Here is a 25,735-nt window from a genome sequence, read left to right as displayed (position 1 = left end):
TTTTTAGTGTTAAAATGAAACCCTGCCCTTCAATTAACATTGACATCAACAGGATTGTGTTTTACACCGCTGTTGCCATGTTTTTATCAGACACACTGAACGGCCTTGAAACGGTCCCAGGTCTGCACATCCCAGCCAGGTGGGCTCAGCCAGGAAGCAGAACGTCTAATCTGCCACAGTTCATTGCCTGGCCACGAGACTGTTTATGCCTAATGGATGAGTTGGGACTCCAGCGTTTTTTAGGCTTGAAGACAAGCCAGGCTTATTATGGGCCTAATCCTAAAGGGGGACTCGGGTTCAATGAGCTGCACCGAAGGTGGGATCCGAGGCCAGGAGAGCGTCTGGTCCTCCAGCCGGGCTCTAATCAGACCTGAGAATTACAGATTTTCCAAGCAGTCTTAGTCAGTTTTTTGTTTTTCAAATTTGAAGCAAGTGAGTCCTTTTCAACAGTTGTACTCCCACTGTTCTAAAGTTGGAGTTTTCCTCATGCAGGGTTCAAAGATTCTCCCTGTGCATTCACATCCAACAAGGTGACCACAGTGTCCTCCGCTGGCCGCGGCCGGTCATCCATAATAGATGACTAACCTTGTGTATGCCTGTACCAACACCGGGTGAGGCGCTGGCAGTTCAAACACACGTACTCGACTTCAGCTTGAACCCGACAGGCAGAGACAGCTCCAAAAGTAAATCCCAACTCTCCGGGCCAAACAAAAGACAAATAAAACCACGGTATACAGTATATTTAGAACAGCGTCAGGTACTCAATGAGGCGTGATTGGTTCATCCGTTGAGACTCTTAAGCTCCAGCATATCATTGCAGTTGCACAATTCAACCCTTTTTAATTTCCGGATTTTAATCAGCTGCTGTTTTTGCAACAGAGCCTCGATGGATCAATCCAATCATCACATTCAGAATGGAGGTATCCGAACCGAACCAAGTCAATTACATCATATGATCGACTAATGCAGTTTTGCAAGCTCAGGGGTTAGATTTGATGTTTTTGCGAATCCCTTCAGTGCTATTGTTTTTTCCTCAGAGGCCATAAAGCAACTTTTTTAATTTCCGCAAGCATCATAGTAAAACTCAAATTCAAATCATTGATATCCAATGACAAAAAGTTAACAAATGAAGAGATAAAAATAAAATGTTTGAAACATAGAGGTACAACTCTCTGTAGTCGTCGTAAACACCGCAGGTCTGGCCCACAGAACCGCTCACGTTGTCCATTTTTGCTGGATGGTGAACAGTTTGTTTGGGCAATATGGTTGAAATCAGCTGTGTGGAAGCTCTCGAGGTAAAGGTTCGCTGTGGATCAGCAGTGTGAAACAAGCCCCTCTCTGTGCCCACTCAACCTCAAAGGTGAGGAGCAGTTGAGTCTGTCAGAGCCATATGGTGTCTGATGGTAGCGGCAGCAGATCCCGCCAGGCTGCTCCTCTGTCCTCCTCCGCTTCCTGAAATAAGAACCTCAACGGACATGCTGTCGACTTAGAGAGGAACTTAACACTAAATTCACTTTATTGAGTTAGTAAATTTTATGCACAGTCATTGTATTACATTACCTATTGATCCCATTTCATAGTGTTCGTTGCAACAAAAGTTTAGTTTTGCTTTTCTAGTTCTGCTTTCAACTTTGACAGGTAAAAAAGATGCTTCGGGTCGTGTAAGCGAATCTGTAGTTAATATTTGTTAAGGGGGAATGTTCAAGCTGAAACTGGGTGTTATGTAAGGATGGGTATCGTTAGGGTTTTATCGATACTACTACTCTTTTCAATATGGCTTATCGGTTCGGTTCTATATCGATACTTTTATCGGTTCTTTTTCATTGCTAAATAATTGCTTTTTAATATTTTATTTAAAAAAAAAATACATTCAGAACAGAATTAGAATTATATTTATATTTTGAATATAACTAAATGTTTCTAGAGCAGCAACAGTAATGTTTACAACAGCAAAGTCACTATGTAAACTCAATAATCTACTGGAAACTAATCTTGAATGTCAATAAAATAAATAATATTCCTGATTGAAGTTTATAAAGAATGAAGGACACATACATCAGTCAGTATCAGTCCTTCCTCCTGTCCTCTGTCCTCCTGTCCTCTGTCCTCCTGATGTGATTCACTGCTGCAGGTACCGCTGTTAGAGAGAGGAGACGCTGCTTTGACTCAGTCAGTAGATAAGTTTACAACAAGTTTTAGATACGTGGCAAACTAAGCTAAACAGTTGGACTACGTACAGGCTTGATTTTGTTTTAGCTTGTTTGTAACTATTTGCTATTAGCAGAGCCAGCGCGCTGTGCTTGTGTTTAATTTTGAGACATTAATATGTGCAATCCTGTCTCCTAAATTAAAAAATTTAAAAATGTTAATTTGCAACTGCAAATATTGCTGAAAGAAAAGTAATAGCGACCGGATTATGCTACAGTATGTTCTATTTCAAAATAACGAGCACACATTTCTAATGAACGTATCTGCAAACTACAAACACTGACAAGATATTCAACCCTGGTCACAACGTACTTACCATTGAGGATGCTGAGATCATGTCTTCAATATTTTAATATGTATATATATATAAAGAATATATAGGTATATGAAAGTTCAGAAAATCCTTGCAGTAAGGAGAAGTTTGGAACATTACTTAGATGTTGAGTAATACAATTTACAGAAAATCTAGTGGTTTGCTGAATGTGATTTCTTTTTCGTTTCCAAGAAAGAGACCTTATTTGGAAGATTGCCAGCTTATTACCCATTTCAACACTACGTTGTACATTTTCTGTTGTGGAAATATGGAATATGGATTTAATTAAAGATATTTTCGTTTGCCTTACAGCAAAGTCCAAGTCAAGACAATTTTATTTATATAGCCCAATATCACAAATTTGCCTCAGGGAGCTTTACAGTCTGTACAGCATACAGTACGACACCCTCTGTCTATTTCGACCCTCGCTTAGGATAAGGAAAAAAAAGTCACCAAACAAACCTTTTAACAGGGGAAAAATGGAAGAAACTTCAGGAAAGATAAACATGCACAGATATCACGTGTACAGAATAAACAACATAATAAAATTACAGTATAAATAGTGACAAAATTATACATAGAATGTAAACATATATAAGAATATGGATCTGGGAGGATGTCAAGCAGCTTCCAGGTGTCGGCAAACAGCCGGAACCTGAGTCGAACGACCTCCTCTACACCACGTATGCAGCAGCAAAGACAAGGAGAGCTGCTGTTAAGCTTTGATGACAGATGGAGGGAGAAATGAAAGTCACATCTACAGTATGACATGCTTCCTCAGGGCCGTCCAAATCTGTGTGGATTTGAAAAACAAATACAGGGATGCCTTTTTATTTTATTAAACGATAACTCCCAGATTCACATGTGAGATATGTCTCAGAGCATCACATCTTGAGGAATCCCCTTCCATATTTTGGATCTTTTGCTTTCGTAGGGGCGTACACAACTATGGCAAGTACACAGGGGCATAGCCAGGATTTTAGAGGCCCCAGGCACCCCACCCCTCGTAAGAAAAATTGCAGTCCTGTCTCCTAAAACTAATGTACCGTACAGCGAAAACGCATTCTGAATTATGTTTCGAGGGAACGTTTGTTTTTTGACGTATCACAAATACGTTTGTAATGATAGTCGGAGTAGAGAGGAGGTCGGGGTGGGTCAAAGAAACACCCAGGAGACTGCTGTTCGTGCCACGTGTGAAATGAAATTCATCCATCCATCATCTGTAACCGCTTATCCAATTCAGGGTCGCGGGGGAGCTGGAGCTGATCCCAGCTGACATTAGACAAAGGCGGGGTACACCCTGGACAGGTCTCCAGACTATCACAGGGCTGACACATAGAGACAGACAACCATTTACGCTCACATTCACACTTAGGGGCAATTTAGAGTCAACAATTAACTTAACCTGCATGTCTTTGGAGTGTGGGAGGATGTCAGAGAACCCGGAGAAAACACACGCTAACCACTGCAGTTTTGTTACTTTTTTATTGTGTTTTGGTTCAGTTTCATATTCATTTTAAGCCAAACCATGATGTTTTTTTAATAAACCTAACCAAGTAATTTTGTTGCGTTTTTTTACAACCGCCAAGGCCGAAGGCCTAGGAAGGAGGTTATGTTTTCACCGGCGTTGGTTTGTTGATTTGTTTGTCCGTTAGCAGAATTACTCCAAAAGTCTGCGATGGATTTGAACAAAACGTTTTGGAGGTCAGTGCCATTCTAGTTGAGAATACAGTTCAGTTGTATGGGAAAGTAACTTTCTAGGAGTTTTTTTTATCTCTCCAAATTGAATTATATTGAACCTAAAAATGTCAAAACTTGCCTCAAAAAGACATCATGCATTTTTGTCCATTGCATTGCCATTCTGATATTTCTTTTTTAATGTCATATGTTACTGCAAAACATGGGAGTTAAGTTCCTGAAAGTTATTGAAAAGTCATTACATCTAGTTTCAGTGTGAGTCTACAGTAGTTGTACCACAGTTCACTTCACAATTCACACCATGGTCATTTTCCTGTGATCTTTAAAAACAGCTGAACTTGTAATGGAAGCTGGAGTCACAGGGATTCACACACACAGACAGACACACACGCACGCACGCACGCACGCACGCACGCACGCACGCACGCACACACACACACACACACACACACACACACACACCGATAGCAAGCATCAGTTTATGGGGAGAGATGGTCATTGTGACTCAGCTTGGCTCGTGGGATATTGACATTCGTGTGGTGACCCTCCTAAAACCCGTGTTGATAGCATTGATCGTATAAACCTTAAATCAATGCGGCCCTGACCACTTGTAAAGCAGCAGCCCCGGCTGAATCCCAGCCTCCCCAGCTGCTCTCTGAGCATCACAACATGGCGTGCTTTCAAAAGCCTGCCGAGCGAGACAAACCGATCCATAGCTTCCCTATTGGCTGTGAGGAAGACACACAGCTCAAGTGCCTGGCCTGTTTGTGGTGCTGCTGAATCTCTGATGCAGACAACAGAGCACCATGGCTTGGTTTTTCAACAAAAAACAAAATGAAAATCACAGTTTTAGCAGAAACAAAGACAGACGTTCTTCCATTAAAGCTGCACTAATCAATATTATATACATATTAATAATGAATCAAATGACTGTATGTTATAACTTTAATTAGTAGTTGCTAGGAGCAGTGTTTCATGAAGATTAAGAGTTTCCTTGTTTCCTCATGTTGACTTGTAACAATTCTCATCAACACCATTTTTGTGAACATTTTCTGTCACTATTTTGTGGATGCAGCGAAGTAGCTATGTAGGAAGATGATGCATCCATTTATAATCCCACATACTTTCTTCAACTGGCTTAAGCCCCGTTTCCACCGCAGGAACTTTCCCCCAGAACTTAGAACGTTTTAAGGAACTCATTGCGTTTCGACCGCAGGTACCAGGGTCTACGGACTTTTTCACATCAGGGACCCGGCCCCAGATCCGAATACACTTGACCCCGAGGTCCAGTTCGTTTGATTAGTGTGAACGCTTCGTACCGTACTCGGGCATGGTTTGTCGATCTTTTTAGGTATGGTTTGCATCAGGTGTGAAAGCCAACTGATAGTGACAGTTTGTGGGTTGGTACGCTTTCCAGATACCCAAATGTATGAGCACAAGCTCTGAATTTTTTTTTTCTTCAAGATATGTCCCCTTTAAATAAATCTGACTTGCACAGGAGCATAAATGTTTACATGCTGCTCAGCTCGTTTATTATCCCTTTGCCAAATGTATAGGACATCGCACTGGCTGTATACTGAAAGATCACGAATAAATTACTTTTTGCATCAATTTAACTACTTTCACAGACAACCCTGACTGAAAGAAATAAAGAAATGAATCATAAAATGCAGAGGCAGCTTTGGCTGTTTCAGTACAAATGTTTTTTCATTTCCTAGCTGCTGGATAATATTTTGCTTCATGGCCACTCGCACCGCTGAAGGATAAAGGGGCATATGAACTACTGTCACCTTTTGTCACAAAGTCTGCCTCAGTCCTGCTTTTCCATTTCTGCCTGTTAAGATGGTGCAATTAGCAGTCACACATGTTTTTTTCAGATTTGAGTAATGAATGAGAAGGAAAAAGATTGGTATATTCTGAAAGGAAAAGCTGACATTTTGTTCCTCGGGAAGGAGACATCCTGTCTTACCTGAGCCCAAGGACTCAGAAGCCGTCACAATTCCCCACACAAACAGCAATATCATAAGGTCTTATGCATAATACCTAAGCCATTATTGTCCTCGTATTCTACTGCATATTTCTAATTTCCTGAGTATTTGTAGAAACATAGTGAATTGCTACCTTCTCATTCACTGCCACCAAATGAATTAGTCACACCTGAAAGAGTGCAGAAATTAGTTTGGGATTTGTGCAGATGATACTTTGGGACTGATAGTCGCTTGAATCGGTTAAACATTTTGTGCCAAGCGAGATTCATATTCTCACATACATATGCAGAAACCAGCTAGACATAGAATATATCATATATTAAAAGGAAAGTGGAAGTGTAATTCAACATTAAAGAGGCAATTACTGAACATAATTGGTATTAATGATGATTGGTATTAATTATAAATGAATGTAAATCACATGTGGATGCTATTAGAGTCTGCAGACTTTGATGGCGTTGTATGTAATGTTGAGGATGAATCAAGGAAAGAACATTACAATGTGATTTAGCATATTAGGCAAAGTTATTGCTACATGTATCAGGAAAAGAAAAGAGCCGTATGGGGTACTATACCATTCATTCATGCTGGAGAGGTGGTCTTAATCTGATCCAAACCTTCCTGCTGTAACAGATCAATAATCTAGGACACTATACAAACATTATAGGAAACCATCTGGGGTGACACTTTATAATAACCATCATTCTCATCACCACCATCATCACACTATTTATTATGTTATTTTAACAGTTTATTGTTGAACACATCGTAACATTTTATATACTATATTATAAGTATTTGTTAATGATCACGAAAAGATGTTTAAACCTTTAAGAAGTTGTTCATAACATACATACTGTAGATAGATATTTGTAACTCTTTAATGGTTAATAATTGGTTTCTATAAACATTATTTGGATGGATATTATAGTGTTGCAACTGATGATTATAAAACTGTGTTAAATGGTCAATAGAATGTTAAAGGTTTGATTTGTTAAAGGTTAACACATCATTAACAAATACTTCATATAGTATATAAAATGTTATGATGTGTACAACAATAAACTGTTAAAATAAATTATAGCATTTCTAATTGTTTACTAATTTAATCAGAATGTAATTGTTATCGTCTCCTATCAGCTATGATGCAATATATAATTTCTAACTTAATTATGTCATATTACACAAACTACTGATAAACTAATATAATAAAACATGTAATAACACGTGATTCATTTTGACACACATTAATTGTCATTTCATTGTTTGTTAACAGTAAAATAATTATGAACTAAGTTTGAGTAACTAGCAATGTTCCGGTTATAAATGATAGTTATTATGTAAGGGATAATGTACAGCGAGCCGGTCATTGTTGTGAAAGAATCCCCGGCAGGGCGATGTTGGACGGTTTCTTTCACAACAGCTGTACACTATCCCGCTTATTACACATCTACTTACTGAAGAAATCAATATTTTGACACAAAAACGGTCCGCCAGAGTCCGACATCAGAGCTGAGCCCATAGCAACGGTCTAATATACATAGCAACAGTCTGTAATACATAGCAACGGTCTGCTATACATAGCCGTGATTGACCAATCACACGTATTCAATGTTAAACCATCTAGAAACTCTTGAACTGCTCACGATGAATACAGCTAAAGATGTCAAAGGTGACATGCACTGGGAGAGGTGGGGCGTAATTCAACAGGAAGAAAAATAAATAAAAATCTTGCAGCAACACATTTTTATTTATTTGTTCCTGTTGAATTATGCCTCACCTCTCCCAGTGCATGTCACCTGCAATATATATGAGTATTAAATAATTGACATATCTCCCTTTAAGGTACATTTTGAACGGATAAACATGATAAAAACAGTTACAGCCCTAGTAACTACTGAATGTTAAATAGAATTTGGTTAAAACTGAGTTCCCTCAAAAGTTGTATATGAGCAAAACAAATGATTGTAAGTATCTTTACGACTATTAGGATTAAAGTGCAGAATTTGAAATATTCTAACTTTGTTGCCCCCCTGAGGAAGTATCAAAATGACATGGTGGCAGATATCTTCCCTTCCCACCCACCACAGATCCATTCAGGGTTCACTGTTGCAGAAATGATACTTCTGGAAACATACATTTAAAGGTCTCTGTGGATCCATGCAAGAGGGTTACAGTTAAGAAAAACCAACAGAGCGACATTATCAGTCCTCTAGGACGTGTTAACGTCCCTGAACGACTCCCGTGCATCCTCGCTCAAGTGCCCAAGTAGAGGTACACGACTCTATGTAGACTACAGCAATTGTTACTGGGCTGTTACATTTTTCTACCGGCAATGACGCATACCGTGAGAATCATATGAAAGCTGCTAAACTATAATCTCATAAAAGATTATACATATAGTGGCTTTAAAGGCAACCTCTGATGGTGCGCTGCATTAAGAAACACTGATTTTGTAATGTTTTTTCGACTCTTTGAAACATCCAGCGACTTCATTTAATTCCAAGAGAATAAATGTTTACATGACAAATGTCGTTTTACGTTAATGCCTTCTCACCACACAGACTCCAACGCTATCAGGGCTTCATGCTATATTAGTTTTTATGAAACGCGCCAAATTGAATCAAATGATTTCAAACCGTTTCTGCCATTAATACTCATTTCCAGTCGCCGTGTGACGTGTGTGAAATGGGGGTTGTGACTTTCACATCTGTTCAATGTCAAAATCAGCACTGGATCACGAAGCCTGTTGTTATTAATCCTCACAATTCAAGTTTTTGTTTCAGATTTAAATATTATACTTTGACCCTGGCTTTAGGAAGTTAACGTGATAACAAATGCACGAGAGGATTCAGTGTATAAAAACTGTCAATTTCCATCATTAATATCAGATATCAAATCCAATCAGTGGCCCCTTTGGCTATACGATAAAGTTTATTACATCCAAAGCAAGAAACTTCCTTTTGCTATCTCTGTAGCTGTCAGATCGTCTCGATCTTTCCGCCTTCCTGCGTCTTAATGCCTCGCATCCAGAGACTAAGTGACAGATTGATAGCTCAGCTCTAATACCAGGCCTGCTCTGTCAGACTGAGAAAGGCCACGTCTTCTCTCTTCCATTCAGGACTTACATGACAGGAGTGTAAGTCATAAGGAGCACTAGTGCCATTATAACATCGTCCTCATCCGTTAGTAAGTGGATTATGGGGCTGGAGCGCTGGCATGCTTTGATGTGTGGTTTTGGTTTTATTGGCTCCATAAGAGGACACAGTCCACTTAGTCCTCACTTTGATTCCAAGTAATGCCTGACATTAAACAGTTTTTTTCCATTTGGTCTGTATTAGCCCCCCTCTACGCTCGGGCGCTAATGCAGCTTGATGGGTTTGAATTACATTTGTCACTGAGGTGGATTTGATTGAGAACCATTTGAGGTACTTGACATTTGACTTGTTCTAATTTGCTGAGGGATGAATGAAAAAATGGTGCTACTTAACGTTAAATAGACACTTTAATATTTGATATGCTGAGCTATCAAATTTGAAAATTTCTTAACTTTAATTTTACCAGATTATTAACAACAAGAACCAAATTATACCTCTCATCGAACAATTAGTATTATATATTAAAAAGTGACCCATGGAGAGTAAAAGGCAAGTCATGTTTAGAGAAACATTAAAGGGAACATATCATGAAAAACTTTTTCAATACTTGTGTTCATACATTTGGGTATCTGGAAGGTAACCCACAAACTGTGAAATAAGACAACCCAGTCAGTTTTTTGTGGGATGTCTAGATCAGAAAACATGTGATTCAACAAGCCATTCAGAAATGGCTCCCCTTCCTATGTCACATGCAGGCTCATTAGAATATACCACCCACGGCTTGAGAACTACCTTTGCAAAGGTGCACCGTATTTTTCTCGCAAGCCAATCAGAGCAGACTGGGCTTTTTAAATAGGCAGGCGCTAGAGAGTTTCCTTTAACTCCGCCTCCCAGCCTCGGTCTGGGTCTCATTCACATGACCGGAGGAAGGGAAATAACTCTGGATTCAGCTATTTGAATAACTTTTAGGACATAATGATTTAAATAAAGACTATTCAAGTGTTCGTAACAGTGAGTTGATTTTCTTCAACAAAAATGACCCGCTGATTTACGGACGTCTCTTTACCAATGTAAGTCTATGAGAAAAAGTATTTTTCGGCTCGATGGCATTACATGATGGACATGGAAGTTGTAGTTCCACCGTTTGGCCAAGACGAAAATTTGCTACAAAGCCTGGCGCTCTTTCTGGGGGCTTGGTAGAAAACCAAAATACAAATATGAACCTGAAAATGAGCATATGTCCCCTTTTAAATAGCAATTTAAGTACCTGATTTAAGCTTGAACTCACTCCAATCTGGAAAATGTGATATTGTCCTATACTGTAGGTAACACGTATATAGTGTACATTCACTGTTTTATTTCACTCCATCAGTGACTTTCAAAGTGCTGAACAATTAATCATTCCAAAACCAGATTACTGTGGTCTCCTTTCTGACCAGCGTGCATGCAGATTTACTGCATAAGTGGCCCATATCATGGTGTCATCTGTTAACGTCCTTGACTATGCAGATTAAGCAAACAGCGTATGCAAATAAGTCTCTACTTTTTTGCCAATTTAAATTAATATGAGCAACTGAACCCCCCTCCCTGTTTTTTATTCAGCCTCATAATTCCCAATATGTTTGAAGAGATTTGTTTTATGGAAATGCCTGATTAAAATCTTCAATTTTCATTTCATCATTTCTGCTTATCTTTCCACAACTGTGCTTGTTTGACTGAAGTGACACCGTTTAATACTAATTGATTTTTTAAATCACTTAACCTCTCGTTATTCTACTGTTGTTTTGGCTAGTCTATTAGCTTAGTGTCGATTCCTAACTTTATTTTCCTCATAATAGTTTGGCCTTGTTTCACTCGAATGGCATTAAAAAGGGAAGAGAAGTTCGGTAGAGGCAGGAAAGACAGAAACATCTCTTCACACCTGACCGTAGGGAGCACTTACACAATTCTTTCGCTCCAATTTTAAACAGCCATGTGATTTTCTGACTGAGAGGAACTCATCCTTTTTTCTCCTCCAGTGGCAAACTGCTGCTGTCTTTCTCTCTTTGCGCTGTCACTGTGACATTTTCATAACTCTTTTTGACATTTTCCAAATTGCACAATGTATCAGATTTTTAGTTCTCAGCTGGGTAGCATCAGATTAGGCAGGAAGATGTGTTAAATTGCACGTACTGCACATGTAACATTATTGGTCCAAATTACAATCGTGTCTGCGTGTTATCTCATCGTTCCTGTCACTTTCTCTAAAACATCCCTCTCGGTAACCTTAAAAATAATGGGATCGGATAAAGAATCTGCTCTCATTGCCGTTATTCATGGAGGAGATATGGTCGGATATTCAAGCTGACAATCGCTGTCTCCCTCCCGTCTTTCCACAGGCTGTGTGCTTTTGACTTGCCTTGACTTTGATCCATATCCTGCTCCTTGGCAACATTCTCTGACACTGTTCTCGCCTTTTTCCGCTCCCGCTTTGACTCTTCTCCCTCTCGCTGTCTCATTTTCTCTTCGGTTTCTGTATGATTCTGTCTCTGTCCCCCCCCACACTCCATGCTAACCTGTCCTCAGGGCAGGCTCAACGCCCTTCATCTGTCCATCTTGTGCCCGCGCCCAATCCCCAACACCCGCAGGTGCTGGTGTTGGACGCCGCAGCATCACTCAGCCTCGTGAAAAACCAGCTCACAGGTCATTAAAATCAGAGAGAAGAAGAGCAAAATGAACGGGGTCGCGTGACCTGACCCAGTCATCTGGTATCAGCGCTTCCTAGAGAACGTGTACGACCTGATATTCAAAGTCACAAAAGACTTCTTTCTCCCATATTTCCACGGGCGTTATGACTCATTCCTTAAGCCAGACAGACAAGCAGTCCATCACACAGGCTTTAAACTAACTCTCAGGTCAGCCAAACTTATTTGGAAGAGAAAACGAAGCCAATCAGTAAAATTACCACTCAAGCTGTCCATTGTAAACATCAATCAGAGGCAAAAAACACTCACTTACTGGTCCAACACAGACCTTCTGAACTTACCGCACTTCAGTAGTACAGTTTTCCTTTGAAATGAAGGATTATAACTAAGGGCGCTACGATCAGGTTTTATTTGAAGCCTTCTATTTATCGTGGGGCATTATTTATTTATTTAACTAATCTTAACAACATTGTGACATTGCAATTAATTAATGATTATACATAGTTAATCGTGATTAATTGCAAATTAATAACACATTTTTTATTTCTTCAAAATGTACCTTAAAAGGAGATTTGTCAATTATGTAATACTCTTATCAACATGGGAGTCAGAGGTCAAGGGACCCCTTTGAAAATAGCCATGACCGTTTTTCCTCACCAAAATTTAGCACAAGTTTGGAGCGTTACATAACCTCCTTCCCGACAAGCTAGTATGACATGGTTGGTATTAATGGATTCCTTAGGTTTTATAGTTTTATATGATGCCAGTATCTTCACTTTAGCTTTAAAACTGAGCCTCCTAAAAAGCCCAAGTTGCGTTAATGCGTTAAAGAAATTAGGGGCTTTAAAATAAATTTGAATTCACACGTTATTATCGCATTAACTTTAAGTATTAAAATTAAGAAATGAGAAAGTATCATGAATTGACAAAGGTTTATTTATTAGCAGGCAACCAGAGACGTTAGAAGTCAGGGTGCGGGGGATGTGACAGCCACTTGAAAACCCATTTGAAACCATTTCAGTAAATTTCCATCACTCTATGAAACTGCAAAAGGAATTCAGTCACTCCACATAATACAGAGAGCTTTATCCATTTATGCTCAGTGCATTCTGACAGCAGTATTACTGTCAGGACTGTGCTCTGCGGCGCTCTCCGAGGTGCTGCAATAACCTCAGAAATGCTAAATAACAACATCGAAAAGAAAACACGTATTAGAGCACTTACAAAAATCATTCAGAAATCAGCAGGGGAGGCACGTTGAAACAGCTGTTTGCTGTTTAGCTCTCAAGGGACACAGCCTTTTTAATAGCAAGCTCAGCCTTAGCCTACAGGTGTTCTTCAAAGACTAAATACACTTTTAATACACCTTCAATGGAAGTGAAAGTATTTCTGCCAACTTGTGAAAGTGCAACGCAGGCTGCTTACCAACATGGTCACTAGTTGGATTAGAGTTAAACTGTGCCCTAACGTGACAGCTCATTTTGGTCAATGCAGGTAAAATTAATAATAGATAATGGGGTAATTATAACAAAGGTATAAATGGCAAATGTAGCAAAGTAAAGGGCTGAAATATACTTAACTAAAAGTATAGTTTTGGAAAGTGTCCAAATGTTCACAATTTCATGCACTTGTTGAGCTAACTGCATTTACGTATTTTTGCCTATTTTTGTTTGGCCTCATTTATATATTTATTTATTTATTTATTTATTTATTTATTTATTTATTTATTTATTTATTTATATATTTATTTATTTATTTATTTATTTATTTATTTATTTATTTGTTTGTTTATTTTTTATATTTATTTAAAAAGGATCCCCACTGATACCAATGGCACCAGCTAGTCTTCTTGGGGTCCGCAATCAAGTATATCATATTTATCATACATATTATATACAACATTATATTTGTGTTACGCTATTTTCAACTCATATTAACTTTTAACTGCCTTACATTTAAAAAAAAAAAAAGATTCTGTTTCATGCAATTTCTTTTTGAGATTTATGACAATAGCTTATAGAATAGCCAGTCTTAATTCAGAAGTGGTGTCTCGTTCAAGTAGACTGCACTTATTTGTCCCTTCAAGGGCCGAGGATTTGCCTAATGACTTTTGATTTAACGGGATTATTGGTTTGTGGACTGCCATTTATTAATTTTCCGTTTTAATGGTCTTCTGTTGTCATAGAAACACAACAAACTTTCTGGCACAGTGTCAGCAGTCAGAACTATCTTAAGACAGGGTGCCGTTCTTTCCTTCACATGCAGATTATATGTTAATCACGCTCTTTTCCCCCCCCTCCCCTCCCATCCACAGCAAAACGGTGACAGAAAGTTGAAACCGGAAAAAAAAAAGATTGAAAAAAAATAATAAAACTGTTGCCGAAAAATATAAACCTGACACTGAAAAAAGTGATAAAAAGAAAAAAATGAAAATTGTCATTGAAAAACACATCAGAATGCAACAAAATTTGTATGCATGTGTTTTATTTTTCAGTGCCAAATGTATTTTCAATGCCAAAACTCAGCTGTCACTCGGTAAATTCCCAAGTTGTCAAACGATTCCTTTAATAAAATATAGGAACCATACTTTTAACAGTCCGGGCATTGACCTCCGTTCTGTCGATGAGGATACGGTTTATAGCTGCTGACCCTCGCTCACACTCCACATGGAAATCAGCCAAGTGTTCCTTTTGTCTCAAGGTGAAATAACCTCCCAGTAGCACGAGAGCTGCTGTCATTTATAAAAACATTCTAGGTGTTATTCACTAAATTGCATCTGCAACCTTTTTTTTTTCAAATTCTGCTGTTGGCATCGCAGCTTTGACTTTGATCCGTATTCGACTTGGCAAGATCCTCTGACTCTGTTCTCCCCTTTGACTCTCTCTTCTTTTTTTCCTCTTCTCCCCCTTTTTTCTGTCTCTGCTCCAAATGTCACCCTCCTCCCCTCAGGGCGGGATGATCGCCCTTCTGCTGTCCATCCTGTGCCTGGTCCTGATCCTCTACACCCGCAGGCGCTGGTGTAAACGCCGACGCATCCCTCAGCCCCAGAAGAGCGCCAGTGCTGAGGCGGCTAATGAGATCCACTACATCCCCTCAGTGCTGATGGGAGGACAGGCCCGGGAGAGCCTTAGGAACTCGCGGGGTCAGGGGCCGAACTCCAGCGGTACCCTCAGCATCCGGGAGACGCCGATTTTGGACGGGTACAAGCGGGGTTTGGGTGGATGGATGGATGTAATCTGAAATGGTTAAACCCTAAAAATAAGCACATGCAGAAGCTGGAAGTAAACAGCTTGTGTTACTACTTAGGAAGCAACTGATATAATGCAACCTTATTTATAAGTGTAGTAGTCTGCAATGAGTTTCGAGGCTCAAGATTATAAAACCTTACCATATCAGTATATTCTCTCCCACTTTGAAATCTCCACTGCTTCATCGAGCGTGTTAGCCGCTCGTGATATTTATTCTAATTTAGAGAAGTGGAGACAACATAACGCTAATTGATTTTTACCTCATCCCCAGGTATGAGTACGACATTACCGACCTGCGTCACCATCTGCAGCGAGAGTGTATGAATGGTGGCGAGGAGTTTGCCAGCCAAGTCACCCGTACCCTGGACTCCCTCCAGGGCTGTAATGACAAGAATAATATGGACCTCACACCTGGTAAGTTGACTGAAGCACAAACAGCCAGGTCAAAAGAGAAAAAAAAAAAACAGCAAACAGCCTTAAAGCTCCACTAATCAATAGTTTTTTAATGTTAACAGTGGTTCAGGTAGACTAGATGTAATGTGAAAGGGGTCATTCGTAGTGACAAACTCACAGAAGCAGCAGCAGGCAGCTGTTTTCAGTTCAAAAGCTCACTGTAATAAACCCAATGTAAACTAACTTTCCCGGCAATAGACTTACAATGCAGACCAAGTTAGCGACTAGCTGGTGAAGAATTTAGTTTGGGAAAGTAAACTAGAGGTAAAAGGAGTGGTAATATTGGACCTTTAGATGGCCAGACCCCAAATGAATGCTAATGCTAATGTCCAGAACCAGAATCATGAGGTGGTGGAGACCAAAACAAGTGCATATAGCCCTTTTTTACAGCAGACCCTGTGACTTGTCAAAGCAGGAAAAGTGCAACAAATTTTGTTAAAGGTGCTAAATTTGAGATTGGGAGCATTTCTATTGCCTCCGCGTGGCTTTCAACTTGGCGACAGCTGAGCCAGCAGCTTGTAGCTAACGGTGCTAACACAATTTTCACAACAGTGAAAACTACGGCAAAAGTGCTGACAGAGCCAACAGTGTTTACCTCGGGGGGAGGTTGGTGCTATGCTTCTGTGACATCGGTCAGGACGGCATTATCAGCTGTAATCGGCATATGAGAACAGTGCAGAGCAACGGATGTGAAACAGCCAGTGGGGTATGCTGACATGCATTAAATGCACTAAAAGCATGCACGACAGGCCCGGCTATGTCAACAAAGCATAGAGGAGCTTCGTTTACCACACACACAGAGGGAGAAAGTCTTCATTCTCTGCTCAGGTAGACATCACTCCTTCATGACAAGCTAGTATGACATGGTTGGTACCAATGGATTTCTTAGATTTTCTAGTTTCATTTGATGCCAGTATGTTACTTATCTAGCTTTACTCTAGTTACAACCTAAAAATCACAAGTTAGGTTAATGCTTTAAAGAAATTAGTGTCGTTAAAACAAATTGGCATTAATGCGTTATTATCGTATTAACTTTGACTGCCCTAGTTTTAATATTAACAATGGATCAAATAACTATGTGTAATGTAAAAGACATGAAGCCATGGAGACTTTTCACCTGACTCTGCAGTTCCACTCATCACTATCGACTGTTTTAGCGTCTTTTAGTTCATTGTTTTGGTTTAAATCCTGGTTTTACTGCTCTACTGTTTTGGTGTGGTCTCACTGCTCTCGTCAGCCTTTTTTCCAGCTGCAAAAGGCAGCTGTTTTTACGCTACAGTATGGAAATAAACACAACTCAAAATCTGCTGGATGTGTAAATAGGATTGTTTTTGCTAACATGTTCACCACAACAACTTTATATGTCAGTGTTAACATTGTTCTGCTACCCCCAAGTGGCCAAAAAGTCAATCATTAGTGCTTTAACTCTATAAGGCGTACGGTTTTTCATAATTTAACCATCTATGTTATTCATCTGAGGTATTCTGACATATACATATTTCTAAATAATGCATCGTCAGCATATAGTTTAATTAATATACATTAAATACTAACTAGATCCTGTCGCAAAAGCTTTCACTTATCATACTAATAGCCTTGTTTTTTTTTCTCCTATACAGCCATAGATTTTTGAATAAGAACGTAATAAAAGCAATAAGACAGCATGTCAAAAAGGTCACATTTGCTAGTATTGAGGAGGACATAGTGATATACAAATTGTTTTCTAAACAGGGAACAAATGTAATTACATCAACACAGTTGCAATGATTTAGATAATCAGCGTGAAAACAAAGAGAAGTAATTGGATTTTTAATTAAATACCATGTGTTATTTTCTCAGACAGGTAGGCTATAATCATATAAATGAATGTAGACGGAATGATGGAGGACTAGAAATTGAGTTTAACACGAAGGTTTTCAAATGCTTTGTCAATGTAAAACACTTTAAAAATGGCACGACAAACACAAATCAGCAGTTTTTATAATCAGTCGTGTGACTGATGCCGACAGTACACCGGATATAAATATCAAACCGCAGGTATTCTTTCAAAGGGTTTATTCCTCCCACTTGAAATAATCAAAAGGCTTATGTGCCTGCCAAGAATTAGTTCTACAAGATCTATTTTTCATAATCAGTGGACGTAGGAGTTGAGCACCACTCCCGTGAGGATTACTGTATGAAGTGGAGCAGTTTTCGATGAAGGTATACCCCTCATGAATATCAATTAGCGGCACATTCTCGGCTCGGATTCATCAAGAGATCGGTCATGGTGACGGCGTTCTCACAGCGTGTTCTTATAGAATCCAAACAGCCCCACCCCAGAGGTGATGGAGGCAGAGTAATCCTGTGCATTATGCATTTAAGATGGTTAATGCGATGGACTAGAGAAATAGAAAAATGCAGGCAGCAGACAATGCATGAATATTGAACAATATAAACAACTGCAGAAGTCACTCAGAAAGTGGTACTGGATATTCACTAAATCTTTTTTGGCTGTCCTGACCTTTCTTCTTAGAATAGTTATGAATACATAAACAAGTGACTGGAGGAGCGCTTTAACCTCTCAGTTCAACACATTCTCACCCCAGCTCATCACATACCACCGCTTTGTCACGCCCCTTGGTGTCACTTTAGGTTCAGGCAACAAACCACTATAGTTATAGTGCTCTTTAAACTACAGCCCCGTTTGCACCAAGAAGTTCCTGGTCATTTTAGTTTTAAGACTACTTTTCAAGGAAGTAAAAGTTTCCTTTAGCCCATTATTGTCTGGGTTTCCATAGCCTTCTAAAGACCTGTGAAGACTAGGCAAATTAGTCCGCTGACGTTTGAAAAAGCATCATGACTCACACTCAGTGGCGATGTGTGCGTTTTGCCAATCAGCAACAATCATCCCTGCGAACTCCACCTCGACAGTTCCTGTAATTTTATAAAGTACGACCCCTCCCCGACCTGGGCCTTTTTTTGGGGGGGTGAAAAAAGGTCCTGGATAATGTCCCCGGAACTTAATTTAGACCCCGGTCCCTGTGGTCGAAACGCAAGGAGTTCCCTGAAAGGTTCCTAGTTTCAGGGAAAAATTCCTGCGGTGGAATCGGAGCATACATCACCACACCCCCAGCGCACTTTCTTGGAGCATTTACTGTTGCCAACGATTGGTTTACATTGTAGTTAATGGAACACCGGTGTGTCTCATGCAGGTCCGAAAGGGTGCCGTGTGAGGCGGTATCAAACGCAGACGGCCGTAACAAAGCGTCGGTATTTGACGCCCTGGGAATGAGAACGGCCTGCTCGGTTATTAGGCAGCACAGACTCATGTCATTAAAGCAGCACAATTCCTCTACCACACTCAGAGGCTTCCCCCACACATGATTTTAGAAGAAAAATGTGTCATGATGAGTGCCGTTCTTACGCATCATGTGGACAGCACACACTCGCCTCTCTCCGCAAGTTTGCGGGCACTCCCCCCTAAACTGCGGCGTTTTGAGGCTGGGGTCTCCACTTAATGGATTACATCATCAACCCGGTCTCACTCCAACATCGGAAACCGATGCACTGAGGCACCCTTTTGCGACAGTATGTGACGAACCAGGCTTTCAACTGACTCCAATGTAAACCCACCCGCGGCGTTATTCGACGGCCGGAGAGCCGTGAACTTCCTGTGAAAACAGAACTTTATTTTGAAAGGACACTATGCATGTAACGAGCGTATATTGAATCGCCGTCCCAGGTCCGTCCAAAAGTAACGCCACTGGGGTACCCCTTGCGTCGAATGTGTTGGCCTTGTGCCAACACATTCGACTGCGGAGGCTTCATGCTAGCTCACGGCCGCCGCTCTGCACTGCTGTCATACGGGGGTTACAGCTGATGACACCGTAGTCGAGGAAGTGTAGCGCCCACCCTCTGGTTATTTCCCCCCCAGGTTAACACTGTTAGATCAGTGTTGCTGTTGTTTGCACTGTCACCATGTTGAGAGCCACGGGGAGGCAATAGAAATGCTCTGAATTCCTTATAGAGAACCTTTAAGAGATAAAGTTATACCCTCCCTGTATGGATTTCTTAGATTTTTATTTCACTTAAAGTATATTTTTACACAGAAGATACTGTTACCCTTAGATATATATATCTTATTCTCAGCGAAAAGGAGTAAAATTAACATTAAAAGTTGGTACCTTCTCAAAACATGATGAATCATCTTCTGAAGGCGGTTTCATCAGAATCCATCTTATAGTTGTACAGATATTCCAGGCTGGACCAAAGTGGTGTTTTTATTAAAGAAACCATGTTCTATAATATATTTTCTTTATGGTTTCCCTGGACCTTCATCTCCTAATACTTACCAAAATAGATAATTTCATCCTCTGAGACTTAAATGCGTTCTGTATATTCCCTTAATGAGTATTAATTTCATGCCAGCTTTTCTCACTGTTTCATTTTGTCTGTTTGACTTCTCCCCCAGTAAACAACATGCTGGATGGGTTTCCTTAGCACTACTATATTTAATGCTTGCTACATTGTGGTTTTAAAACCTTCAACATCCAGCCAAGAACAACATGTCTTTTTTTTTTTTTTTTCCAAGTGGCTGCTTTCTCATTTCAGAGAAAGCTTTTAGTTTGTGCCTCTGCTTCTCCTCGCTTTCATATCCCCGTGTTTGTAACTATATCCCACTTCTCCACAGTGAGCGACAACACCAAGCTGGCCCTAATGAACAAATACAAGGACAACATCATCGCCACGAGTCCCATCGACAGCAACCACCAGCAGAACACCCTGCTTCCGCACAACACCTCCACCAGCCAACGCAAGCGCCTCTCCAGCAACACCCGTGGTGAGTCACCCCCTCCCATAGATCGACCCTGTGACGGAGAATAGAAGAAAATAGATCCCATTTAACACCATCGCTCCAAGCGTCTACCCACCTACCAGCAGCACAGAACAACCTTGTTGTATTTTTTACTTCTAGTCACTGTGGCTGTCAGGTTAAAGAATGGTGAGACTTTGGTTTAGATGATTTCCATGTTTTATCCCAAATTCAATGATTTATTTTATTTTATGAAAGACATTCAAATTCCATTGAAAAACAACAAAAAACTAAAAAATAGATAACTTTAAAAAAAACTCTTTTTTTTCTCAAGGCAACAGTGACATAATAAATAATACACCTAACCGACCTTAAAGTCAAACTGAAATTACAATTTTCCTCAACTTTTGTGTCAGAAAATGTACTATAATGATAATTTTCAAAGTAAGTTACCACTGTTTTGCACTCGGCGGCTCACGTTACCGTGGTCTTGGAAAGGGAAGGGTGGGCAGAGGGGTACTCGGTTGGTTGCAATCTGCAACCACACCACTATGTGCCGCCAAATCCTACACACTGTTAAATTGTACTCATTTACTCTGGCTCTCTGTGCATCGTAACGTGACTAATACACTGCTCGTTTTAGTCGTTACTGCAAAACCTCACCTCAGTGAGTCCGTGACTTGCCGTAAGTCGGTTTAGTCTATACAGAATTTAGCTCGCTGCAACGGTCGCAATGGCAACGGTACACCTAAAAAATGATAGCCGCTCTGATCCCCCGGCTGCTGTTGCATCATGGAAACCCTCACGTCTAATACCAAGTTATCTGTTTCGTTGACCAGCAGCATCATTGAACATCTACTCAAAGGTCATAGCACGCTCAAAAATGCCTTGTTGCCAGTGTGAAAACATTTCAATAAACATTAGACATAAAGGGGAGGTATTAGGTGTTCAACTCGCAGCAGCAGCATTGTGATCAATGCCCAGCTGCACACATCTTTTATCTACAATTGTTCATCTCTCACAGCTCCGTAGCGGGCGAAAAAATCACGGTGAGTCACTGAATGCCACCTCACAGGTTTAATCGTTGACAATGCCCTTTTGGAAAACTCCCAAGGACCCTGACACATTTTCAACTCACTGGACAAAAGTTATCAATAATACAGTAAAACAATACAAGACTTTGTTAGAAAACAAAAAGAAGGTCTTTGCAGGACACTGAGGATAAACCCAGCGTTCTAATCCATATCATCCTGAGAGATGAATGCCCTTTGAACAATTACTCAATACAAAAATGTTCAGTGTGAATGTGGGTGTGAATGTGAATCCTCAAACATATACATCCCGTTGTTTATTGTGATCTTTTTACTTACATAAATCACACCGTATTTCTGTCCTTATTCGCACTGATATCAGTCTGAAGTACTTTTTGTGATTCATTTGCACTTACTGCTGTCATAATCGCAAACTCCCATCTGTCCTCACGTTCACCTCCGCCTGCCCGGGCTCTGATAGTGTAGGAGTTGTACTGTAGGACGGGAGATGGAAGAATACAGGAAATAGAAAAAGAGATAGAGATAATTTGATGAAATGGCGAGAGACATTATCCCATTATGATAAACAAGAGAAGGAGAAGAAGAAGGCAGCGACATTTTCAAAATGTCATTTTTGAAATTTTCAGTTGACCTCAGACCATAATTCACTTTCCTCCGCACTTGGCTGCACAGATGCTTTATTCTCAGCCCAATTAAAAACAATTCTGTGGTGTTAGTCGCTATGGAGAAACTCCAGAAATAAACTTCACAGTGTGTTTCTAGCAAAAAAAGAGTGCACAGTAATTCAGAGGTCTTCTCCAAACTGTCAGGGAGGATTGTAATTGCAACACAGGAGCCCAAGCAAAGTACTCATCTGTGCGTTTTATCACAGCAGCCTCCCATGTATTTGTTCGAACAATCGTTCATTTTAATTATGTTTCATTCAGGACGACTGGAAACCCAACGTGGCTCTTGGGACTTTGTGGTTTTCTTTCTTCCTGTCTGACCTTCACCGTTTGAGTGCACACCTGCAGCCACCGCGGCTCTCCAGCTATGAGAACTCAAATCATAGAAACAGAGGGGTGGAAAACAACATTCAAGCAAAGCCTTTTATCAATAATAGAGGCTGAGAACAAAGAGCGAATGCCCCAAACACCCAACAGAAAAAGCGGCACAAGACACCGTTGGCAGCTCCAATGGCGGCGTTGGAATATTAAAAACTTCACTGCCCAGAAATCCTGCTACATGGTTTCAGTGAACTGCAAACAACACAGCGGTGTTTACCTTTCCAGCTAGTCTGTGAAGCTTTATACCAAAGTGATGAAACAGTCAAAAGGTCTAAGGCCGTGTTCAGACTGGGGATGTGCCAAGCTGACTTTTTCAGTCCAGATACCGAGAGCAATGCCTGGGCTTTGGGTATCGGCCGATATAGAGTACCAATACGATACCAGTGTTTAATTAATGAGCTGTATGCCTCACTGTGTGGAAGTGACTGGGATCATTCTTTTATGTGTAAGGCAACATCAGGCTTGACTTAAACATTGCTATACTAACTTTGTAAAACAAAAAATAACTTATTGAATTGTTCTTTATTATTAAAATAATAAATCGTACACCAGCAACTTGGTGGAAAATCTTCAAAATAAACTGGAATTATAATTCAAGTGTAAACCTTTTTAATGCAGCAACAAATTGGTCAAACCTTAAACAGGAAGTCAAATTCCACTATATAATGTTATAGGTTATAAACATAGAATTGAATTGAATAGATCGGCCCCATTGTCACCGATACCCAATCCAGCTGTTGGAGTCGTTAACGGCCCGATGTCCGATCTGGTATCGATGCTTCCCTAGTTCAGACATCAGTGCTGCCCCCCCCCCAAAAAAAAAATGAAAATGAAAGCCCTCCTCATTCAATGAGATTGCTGTGTTGGCACAGCCGGGGTCCCCTGCAAAATTAATATAAGGTCGTCTGGCAACATGCTGCATTGGCCAATCAAATATTTGCAAGCACACATTCCAAGTGATTACTTTGGATTGTAAATTACATAATTCTACTGTTTAACCTGCTGTGATAACTTTCCTTTCCACCTCAAAGCAATAACGGAGACGGAAAGGAAATCGTGATTTTGATAACAAACAACATCTTGTGGCCCTGAACACAATGAATGTTGTCTCTTCAAAGCAAAGACAGAACTAGTATAAAGTTGTTATAGTACTGCAAATCCTCTTAAAGAGGAGGTCGGGATAGGTTGGGTATCGAATGCATCCACCTCGGAGCCCGTTGTTCATATCCTGTCATATACCAGCAGTCAACATTGGCTTCTTTTAACAATGACTGTAGTTTGTTTCCTCAACCTAACCAAAACCATAGCGGTGTCAGATCAAAAAGCAGTGAGCTATTCATGCATTACGAAGGGGTCTGACCAACACTGTTGTCCTACCAATAGGGCTGCCAGATCAGTGAATGCTCAGTAGGATAGTTTTTTACCTTCTGTTACATCTTGAGACTCATGGATGTATTATTCAAACTGGACTTCCTGGATTGTTCTTCCCTTAAACTCCTGTTGCAACACACCCACTCCAACAGAACCCCTTTGTTAACGCATTGCTCTTTTAGGTCCGAACGCCTGCTCAGGTTTCAACGTTAATGTTTTTTTGGAAATCTGTCAGAGATTTACTAGCCTGGCGTGGCATTTTACTTGCCCCGGGAAATCGGGCAAGTAGCCTTAACGCTCAATGAATTTTGCTGTGCCGCTTCCTGGTGGGACGAGGACTTCAAGGTGGAGCGAATGCTGCAGCCAAGGGTATAGGTTTCATTTGAAAACTAATAGGGACCTAAATTAAACATTGGTCTGGTAGTCTTGTACCCATTGGTACCCAAACGTTGAGTGTTGGGCTCAAACAATGGCCAATTGGTGTGTTCAGACTTGTTTGGTTACGTGGGGTGTATGGGGCAGCATAGCCTCTAGGGACGACTGACAGGGTTTAAGACTCAAATGTAGTTCATGCTTCTGCTTTAATAGCTAAAAAAAAAAGCTCAAACACCTTGGCATGCTCTATGAGAAAATATTACAGTTCACAGTATGACTAAGAAATGTTCAAATTAATTTGTTCATAGACAATGTATGACCGATACGGTATGTGTACATATGTGTACACATCTGCTTTAATTTACCAAATAGCTAGCATTCAAAGTAGCTTTTCACTGAGTTGTTATTAATATTGTGATGACTTTCTGTTGTGCCTGAAGCCCGTCTCGTTTCCTCGGGTAATATTCGTTCGGCTTCCCAACACATCCCAGGTGCTTTGTGTCTAAGTGTCTCCGGAGCTCGGATGGTTTTAGCGCCTCATTTGACAGGACTTCACCACATTCAACACACTGTGCTTTCGGCTCAGCATCGCTGCCTGCCATTGTGAATCCAAATGTGTTCAGGGTAATATTTCCTCAACTCATGCTTTGGAGCTTTTACTGATGCAGGGTTGTCTCCCACATCCCCTTTTTTTTGTTATCACTGCATCTGAGGGAACGTTATCTAGCTAACGGTGGCAAAACACGTTTGTCTCTCCCTGATGATTTGTCGTTATTGGCGTTGTGATATTTAAACATAATTGCTCATTGAAATTATGCATTTTTATTTTAGTTTTTTTTATTTATGTGAATTCTTGAGCAATTTAGATGTAAAAAATAACTGGCTTTGTAAATTACGAAGAATTTAATTTTTTATTTAATCTAACCATTTGGCATTTCCTGTGAAAATGGAAGTTTATTTTGAAAAGACACTATGTACAAGCTCATATTGACACTCTGTCCCTAGTTTACTGAATAATAATGCATCATATTTGAATGGTTATTTTTCTGAGTTAAACCTGAATCTGCAACATAAGCAGTAACATGTCTCTGTCAGGTAAATGTAGTACTACAATGTTTTCCTCTGAAGTAGAAGTACACACAGTATGTAATAGTAGCTTTACAGTTGAGTTGAGTTGCATATTGTTCCGTTCTTATGGGGCCTTTTGTGAGTTATTTTGGGGTACAATGAGATAGAATAGTAACACAATTCGATATTTTTAATATCTAAAAATCTTAAGTCGGGCCCCTAGGCCAAGGTTACCTACCTCGAATAACGGTAAAGTCTTCTTTCCCGTGAACCGGAGTGTATTTCACCGGCATTTGTGACCGTGTGTAGCCGCGACTTGGGTGTGAGACGAAATTATG

At 40.2% G+C, this 25,735-nt stretch overlaps 1 protein-coding gene across 1 annotated transcript in view; it reads left to right on the top strand.

The window, feature by feature from the left end:
* astn1 (astrotactin 1) overlaps positions 1-25,735 on the top strand; it is a 419,969-nt gene that overhangs the window by 77,426 nt on the left and 316,808 nt on the right. The window contains exons 4-6 of the mRNA XM_037788021.1: positions 14,939-15,189; positions 15,509-15,651; positions 20,363-20,512. Of these exons, the coding sequence (XP_037643949.1) occupies positions 14,939-15,189; positions 15,509-15,651; positions 20,363-20,512 (544 nt within the window). The remainder of the gene's footprint in view (positions 1-14,938; positions 15,190-15,508; positions 15,652-20,362; positions 20,513-25,735) is intronic.

The sequence above is a fragment of the Sebastes umbrosus genome, chromosome 12 (assembly GCF_015220745.1).
Source record: "Sebastes umbrosus isolate fSebUmb1 chromosome 12, fSebUmb1.pri, whole genome shotgun sequence".
In the NCBI taxonomy this organism is placed as follows: Eukaryota; Metazoa; Chordata; class Actinopteri; order Perciformes; family Sebastidae; genus Sebastes; species Sebastes umbrosus.
The sequence above is the reverse complement of the archived record's forward strand: the minus strand, read 5'-3'. Positions and strand labels throughout refer to the sequence as shown.